This window comes from Sinocyclocheilus anshuiensis, unplaced genomic scaffold (genome assembly GCF_001515605.1).
Source record: "Sinocyclocheilus anshuiensis isolate Anshui unplaced genomic scaffold, SAMN03320099.WGS_v1.1 scaffold72, whole genome shotgun sequence".
NCBI classification, from domain to species: domain Eukaryota; kingdom Metazoa; phylum Chordata; class Actinopteri; order Cypriniformes; family Cyprinidae; genus Sinocyclocheilus; species Sinocyclocheilus anshuiensis.
In genome coordinates, this window is record NW_015554073.1 from 105,771 (window position 1) to 114,009 (window position 8,239).

Here is an 8,239-nt window from a genome sequence, read left to right on the forward strand (position 1 = left end):
TAAATAATGTTTGCCATGCCTGCAGAATACATGCTACTGTTTGACATTGAGCTTCCTGCTAGTAGTCTTTAATATAAGACTAAGAGTCAGAGATCAGCACCTGACAACAAACAACTGAAAATGCACAAAAATAATCATAAAAAAAAAATAATAATAATAATAATGCATTTTATTATTATTATTATTATTAAATAAATACATCAAATTGTAGTGTAGTTTAAATGGTATATATGGTCTCAGAATACAGCAAAGTTAAGTGAAAAATTGTTTGCTTTTGAACTTTAAATTAATTATAAACTGCATGTGTTTCTAAAACATATATTGAAAAAAAACCTAAATTCTTTTCCTCTCACAAGTGATGATGGAAAGCACAGCTTCATGCAGTATGACTGTGTGATTAAATTCTATTCATTTATTTCACCATTTGAGGTTTAGGAGGCAAATTGTGAAAGCTTGAAAAAGCTCATTAATAAAACTCGGTGGCTTCAATTACACAATAGATTTGTTCAATTTTTAACGATATCTGTGAGACGAAAACAAAAATCTGTTGATTTGATTTTAGCACTTGGGTAATTCAATTCAGATCATCTAATATATAATAATACACATTCACTTCAAAGTATAATAAAGTTAATAAAAAATGTGAAATCGCTGTACCTGAACTGTGAATCAAACATTAATAAAATAATTAGAGATGTGTTCTGACAGACAGCTTCTGGTATTATTGTCTAAAGTTGGGGAAAAGGTAATTAATTTGGCAGTAAATTTATTCGTTTGGCTCCTCTAACGAAGGAGAGGAAATTGCAAAGCGGAGATCAAGTCTTCCTCCATTGTGTCTGATCAAATGGAAATCTTTCTCTTTTAACACAATATGCACATTGTGTATCCTGGCCTTCCATTGCTGAATGACATGCTTGAGCATACCAGTAACTATGAGGGAAAAGCTTTTAATTACTTTTTAATGTTTTAAATGCAAAATGTTTTAGATGTAGTTATTCATTTATAACAGACAAATGAAATAATACAATTATAAAATATATACACAAAACAAATAGAAGTGATATGTGTATTTTTAGGAAGACAAGCTAAAATAGATTTATAGTGATATACGATAAAATACACAATAATATAGGTGTTATCAAAAGACACTACCATCAAAGAAAACTTCTCTATACAAACGACCAAATTAATCTTTTTAAAACAGAGTGAGCTATTTTTAGAGAGAAACCTAAATTAAACTTCTGTATAACAGATTTTCACAATACAGCTGTAGGTTCTTGATTTCTCATCTGGTTTCTGAACACACAGAGCAACAACCAGGTGTGTTTAACAAACATCAGAGATGTTCAGAACATTTTAACATATGTAAGTGCATTGTGTTTCATACAGTATGTTAAAGCTCTGTTACGGGATGTGCTTCATGACACAGTGGTCCCTGCAGGTTCAGTACAGGGTCTCTGTGGCCCACCTTGAGCTCAAGGGTTCTGGCACGCTGACAGACGGGACACATCGTGCCTTCAACTGGAAAATAGTTCTCCTGTGTCAGTAATGGCAAATAAGAGAATGCAAGGCAAGATTAGGCCAACTATAACAGTGCCTCTGGTAAAAGTATGAAAGTTTAAAAAAAAATCAACAAACTGTTTTGTCTTTTGCGAAATTAAATAGTTTTGTATATCCATAACAGCATTTTCATATTAAAAGAAAAATAAATTATATAATTCAAAATAAATTACATCCATTGATTTTAGTATTTACGAAAATAATTAAGCTATATTGTATTAAATAAATTATTAAATTATTTTTCCGTTGGAAAATATTTGCTGAAACCCAAACAGCAAAACTCTACTTCTAGAAGCAATACAAAACGAACATGCAGAAACTAGAAATTAACAATTTTCTGTAAAAGCCATAAATACTAAATGTAAAATTAGTTTTTCTCAACAATATCACATTTCGCGATTTATAAACAGCTTCTATGTTTCTGTCAAAGTCAACAGTAACGATGCAGAAGTGTATCATGACTCAATGCAGCCACCTAGTGTTCATACCATGAATCTTACCAAACATTTTCAATATATCTCCAAATCTATATCACAATTTAGCCCACTATTTAAAATAAAAACACCGAGATATTTTTTCTATAGCTGCTGGATAACAGTAGACCACAATAAAACTAAGTAGATTTCAAATTAAACATTAACCATTAACAAATTTTCATTACAGGTCAGGAAATATTTCAAATCCAAGTTGCATTATTTTTTATATTTCAACCACTAATTCATTACAATTTCATTGTATGTTACCATTTACATTTTTACTGTTTTATGAAATGCCATTGTGACAACTTACCCCATTTATAGTGACAATTTCACCTCTGAAATATGTAACCAACATTATGATCTTACCCTATAGCCTTTTTTCCTATGAATAAGTCATATGCATTTATAATTAAGAATGCATATTAGCTGATACACATTAAAAGCTAGCTATCTTCCATCCAATTAGGCTCTGTTGTTAGTCAACTTCATTAACAAGTCTAGTATCAAGTCTAAATGAACACACTGCTATATTCTTAATATATATCAGCTGTGTATATAAAGAATAGGGAAGGTTTTTTTCATGCATTCAATTTGTAAGACCATTCTACATGCCACTGACCCAAGAGGGTTAAATAGAGTCCAGCCAACATGAGACGTCTTCTCCTAGACTCATTATCAGCCTCATGTACTGTATTTCCCATACTAATAATGAAACAGTGCAGCTGGATAAAACACACACGCGTGATGAAGCATTAATTATGCAGCGCTAAACATCTATGAAACCAATTTGTAATCAGGAGGCGTGACAGCATACACTAGTGTAATAACACTGGAGCTCTCTTTACCCCTTATATGTGCACTAACAGATGCTGACGTATGTGAGGAAGGGCCTTATAAAAGATCAGTAAAACACCACAGACAGCACTAGCTATTGGAGACAGATCAATAACGGACATTTTGAATTTTTTCTGATATTCTTATCAGGTCGAACGAGAAGTGGCATCCTTTGCTAGATCAAATTCAACAGAAAACAACTGTGTTTTACAGGTAAAGTAACTAGTTCAGTCTATAATTTGCATAACTTTCTAAATTCACATAACAGCCACTCATTCTCAAGTGAGAAACCCATAGGATTTTGGCCCTAAAGAGGTCAAAACAGAAAACAGAAATAAAAATAATTTGCAATGTACAACCATAAAAAAATCTAATGACATATATAAAATGATTATTATAGTAGCAGTTATTTATGCCAGCAATAAAAACAAATGTAAATAAAAATAAACTATTTATAATAATTTATAATGCACAATAATGATCATGACAATAATGTCATTATTACTATTGCTATAGTAGTAGTTATGGTAGCAAAAAAAATGGGTGTGTATCTGTAAATAAAATATTTATAATGTATAGGTTTATTATTATATGTATTTGTTTATATAAAATATTTTTTATATTAGGTATATAAAATATTTAGTGTGTTTTATAATTATTATTAGGCCTATTATTACATAAAATATGCATCAAATATATTTTATTTACATTTGTTTTTGCTATAGTCATTTTTAAGGGACAAAAGTAGAAATAAAACAATGAAAATTTTATTGTTCTCTGACTCTTAACCCTCAAATTACTCAGTATCGTTATACAAAATATTGTTCAATCTCTACTTGCAATTAGTTGAAATAAAAAATTGTTTGCTATGGGTGATTTACTTTGGTCTTTGTTTGTGAATGAGAAGATGACATAAAACACATGTTCTACTAAAATATATCACAACTACAACTCAGTAATCATAGCAATCATAATCAAGTACAACCAACTATAAAAGCTCAAAACAAGACATGTAATGCGTCATCAGATAGAGTCACATTAAACATTTGAACTCCAAGTGTAAATCTGCACTATATGGCACAGCTCTATACACTGGATGCTAAATAAACTGTATCATACAGCAGAATAGGGAATATAATGCGTTTGCTCGGCTCTGTAAATGCAATCAAAACAGTGACACGAGGGTGTGTTTACATTAAAGCGGACGTGACGTCAAAGGTTTTGAACCTCAGCGACCGCGCGCAGGGCTAATGAATTAGCTAAACGTTTTACGATTTATTGCCAGCTTGCCAACACAAGTTATCAGTTTTTACGAGCTGATTTTTTTGTTCTTTGTATTCTTTTAGCTGTGCGGTTTGATCCAAAGGTGAGACGAACGTCTAAAGGCCTTTGCGCATGTTACAGGACTATGCTAGTTAGCCATCGGCTAACTTACCCTACTGAGCACAGATAAACAAACCATGATATCTGTATCAAATGTTTCTATTTGACCGCGGATGAATGCATATCATTTGTCCACCGTGTTTCTAAAATGTTAACCATAAGATTGTGCAATTGTGTGATTATACACCAAAACAATTTGTAGAGATCGCGTGCAAATGCTGCCGTTTTGTTGCAAACATGTTTTCCAACACATTAAATAAAATTCTTTGGTAATTTAAAAAAAATCTCTGCACTCAATATGTTTCCACGTCGAAGCCCGCAAAACTATCTTTTTTTATTATTTTTTTGGACTATTAGGCCTTGCATAAGAAAGTAGTTTGTTTGCAACTTTTTGCAAAAATTGTGCAGACTCTTGTTTGTTTAACCTTCAATTTGAGTTGTCTAAGTTAGTCACATATTGAGCACAATCTCCAACACGCTGCCACAGTGATAGCGTTTTTGTTTTCCGCACCATACCTGCCTTAAAGCTTCTCATATGGTTCTCTAACAAGTTGTCATTGCTTCTTTGTTCTCTCTGCTTTTCTATACGACTGCATGTAGGATGGATCTTCAAAAAATAATCCACGACGCGCTGTACGACTTCATTTTGTCATATATTCCTCATGCGGATCTGAGGTGAGGGCGTGTCACTTCATACCTTTAATTAAAGTTATTTTTTCTCCTCAATCATTAAAATATACCAGTGACGTGTTATTATTTTGATCAGTACTCTAGATGATGTGATTTTGTCCTACATCACTGGGGTGCTAGAGGATTTGGGATCTCAAGAAAGTGTGGAGGAAAACTTTGATGTAGAGGTGTTTGTTGAAATGTTGGAGGCATACATTCCTGGTTTTTCAGATATTGACAGGTAGCTGTGGGCAAGTTTAATCCTACTGAGATTTACAATTATTTTATATTAATACTGTGTAATATTTTCATGTTTTTTACTGCTGTTATTTTTTTTGTTTTTTTTCTTATAGTGCCAAAGTTTGTGAGATGATGTTTAATCTGGCATTAAAGTTGGCCTCAGCCCGAGACACAGGTAATTTTCCTTTCGTAACAGATGTTGCATTTTTTATTATATTATATTAGATACATTCAGTTTTGTCATAAAAAGCAAATCAACCAAAAAAAAAAAAACTGGCCCCCTGCGAACCTGAATGACTATTAGCAGGTGCACAGGACAAAGGCACTTGTGTGAAGAAACAAGAAAATATCCTGCACTCTGAAATGTGATTTGTGTTTAAGAATCTGGAGAGATGAAAATAGAAGAAGGTAAATTTACCCTCTCAGAAAGCCCTTCTTTAACCCACGGATGTTCACAAAAGACACACAACCTCACATTACAAGCAGAGGGAGCCACAGCTCAGGTAATGGGCCTTTCAAGCACGTTCACATGTACCAGATGCTGGCAAGCTGGTTTGCAAATGAATGTGTTTGGGAATGTGTTTTCAGGTTAGTGCATCATCGTGGAACACACAGGAGCAACATCTTCTTGAGATGTTTCCTAAATGCAGTGTGACTGAGGCCAGAAGTGCGTTGTCTATTGCTAAAGGAGACATTGAGGAAGCTGTTCGTCTCATTATTGAGGGAGATATCCAGCTTAAGTGCCCAACGTCTCTCGACGTAAGTTCATTTATAACTCCTTTCACTAAAGTTATTCAATTTCATAAAACTTAATTATAGATAAAATTATTTTTGCCTATTATTTCTTTAACTGTTATTCAAGATTAATGGTTTGTATATTTGAAAGATATTATAGTAATATGCTGTTGCAGATCAGTTCAGTGTTGATAAAACTATTAAAAACAACTTTTGTTAATTGATATGAAGCTAAAATAAAATATAAATATTAGATGGAAAAAAATTAAAAGAAAATGAAAAATGTTTCGTCATATATTTGTCAAAACAAAAAAAAGTTTAAGTAAAAATTAATAAATTGAAGCTAAAAAGAAAAAATGACAACTAAAATTACAATAAAAACTGATCATATAAAATAAAAGGATACTCAAAACATTAAATAATAGTATAGATAATACTAAAATAACACTGATGCCTTAAAAATTGTATATTTTCAGGCAAACCAAGGGAAGACTGTTTCTGCTGAAGTTGATCAGAAACTTAAAGCAAGCATTTTAGAAAAGTGAGTTGTTACCTTGATCTCAAATTCTTTTAAACTATTTCACAAACTTGTTATGTTGGATGTCACTGCAAGTTGCAAAAAATGTCTAATCAAATGTTTGGACCCCGCAGGTACATGCTGGTTGATAGTGAAGAAGACAAGAAAGTGCACAGACCAGTCACTCCAAAAGATGTACGTTTGCAGTGATTGCATTGTATAACATCAAGGAATTATGTGGATATTAATTCTTTCCACTTCCTGTATGGTCATCTGCAGGCTCCTAAGAAACTGGTGCGCTATCACGGCAGTCAGGTGGTCACCACAAAGGGAGAACGCTACCATCTAGTCAAGAAAGAAGAACCGGATGACATGAAGAAGACTTACGTTAGTCTCAAACCAGCACGCAAATATCGCTTTCATTGATGAAAGGCATCTTGATGATGGACCATTCAAAGTCAGCCCTCTTTTTTTTTATATTTGTGTCTGGTTATCTGACTGGAAACAAATGATTTAGTTTTTATTTAAATGTATCTCGGTCCAAATGTGTGTCCATTTACATACATGGTGCTGAAAGTTTTGTTTCTTGGGTGTTTTGATGTTTGAATTCGTATGCTGTTCTGTGTAATCTCCCAGCAGGTCTCTTTTTTCGAGCCCTTATATGTTACTGTATTTATTTTTAACTACTTTTTTTACTAAAACCTTAAGCTATACCTAAAAACATGAAGGTGTTTACATTTGACTGTTTTCTTTTAGCCAAACCCTGTTTTACAGATAATTTTACTGAGTCATTGAAATGTTCCGCTAAGTGGTTGTTTTGTTATAAAATCAACCAATTTAGCTCGTTTTCGGTGGCAGGAAACAGTTGAACATCAGTGTTTGTATTTTGCATCAGTGTTTATTTTCATATACAGAAATAAAAAGACTCCATATAATTTCCTACAGAGACTAAAGAATAGCAGGGTCTGTGTGACCGTTGATTTTAGTTGCAGTTCACAAACAAGGTCTGCCTGTTAATTTGGGATTCAGCACCTCATATACACTGGACAAGCTTTGGATAGACCAAACCTTCATCTGCATATTAGCTAGAGTTTGTTTGGCTATATTGTGTAGTTGCTTTGCATAGTTTTAGTAATGGATGTGCTTTGTGTTCACTATTAACAGTTGTATTGCCATATCCATATTACACCAGTATTTGAGATTTGTTTGTGCTTGATGTACTCCGTTTACATGTAGGCCTAAACCATGTTGTCTTTGGCATAGAATCACATTATCAGCTGTCAATTACCAGTCACCTCCACTGTGGCCCTGAAACAGAAATACAGTGATAAGATTCATATATATTAACATTATGGGGAAGTCGTGGCCTAATGGTTAGAGAGTCGGACTCATAACCCAAAGGTTGTGGGTTCGAGTCTCGTACTGGTTTCAAGAACTGATGATGTTTTTGAGAGTAACCAGTAAAGAATTAATGTATTATGAATGTTGTGTTTTTCCTCAGTTGTCTACTTGAAATACTTTTAAACTTCTTAAAACTGGTTTGAATATGGATTTTCTACCTTTAAGTACACAAAAGAGCATGAGGTTGTGTTTAAAGGTGGCATACCATGAAAATCTGACTTGTGTAACTTAGCCGACTGTTTATGTAACTCCTGTGTATTTGACAGTGGAAGTGCAATAAGACATGAAAGAGAACTTCGTTTAGTACTCGCATACTGTGACAGCCGCTTCTGTGTGTGCGCTTCGGATGTGTGCTCTCAGAAAACCATATATAAGAAGTTTAAAGGGGTCATATGATGTTGCAAAAAAGAACATTATTTAG

The 8,239-nt window shown here is 33.2% G+C and overlaps 1 protein-coding gene across 1 annotated transcript; it reads left to right on the plus strand.

The window, feature by feature from the left end:
* Positions 1 to 4,074: 4,074 nt before the first annotated feature.
* On the plus strand, positions 4,075 to 7,748 carry LOC107668774 (CUE domain-containing protein 2-like). Its single transcript, XM_016460757.1, has 9 exons — positions 4,075 to 4,239; positions 4,857 to 4,931; positions 5,023 to 5,166; positions 5,279 to 5,340; positions 5,547 to 5,668; positions 5,754 to 5,924; positions 6,377 to 6,441; positions 6,552 to 6,612; positions 6,697 to 7,748. The coding sequence occupies exons 2-9, from the start codon at positions 4,858 to 4,860 to the stop codon at positions 6,841 to 6,843; spliced, it is 846 nt and encodes a 281-aa protein (XP_016316243.1). The 5' UTR covers positions 4,075 to 4,239; position 4,857; the 3' UTR covers positions 6,844 to 7,748.
* The last annotated feature ends 491 nt before the right edge of the window (positions 7,749 to 8,239 follow it).

Excerpts from the sequence above, each read along its gene's own strand:
- LOC107668774 (XM_016460757.1), top strand. The coding sequence starts at position 4,858 with ATGGATCTTCAAAAAATAATCCACGACGCGCTGTACGACTTCATTTTG. Across the intron at positions 4,932-5,022 it reads ATTCCTCATGCGGATCTGAG|TACTCTAGATGATGTGATTT; the intron begins GTGAGGGCGTGT and ends TATTTTGATCAG. Across the intron at positions 6,442-6,551 it reads AAAGCAAGCATTTTAGAAAA|GTACATGCTGGTTGATAGTG; the intron begins GTGAGTTGTTAC and ends TGGACCCCGCAG.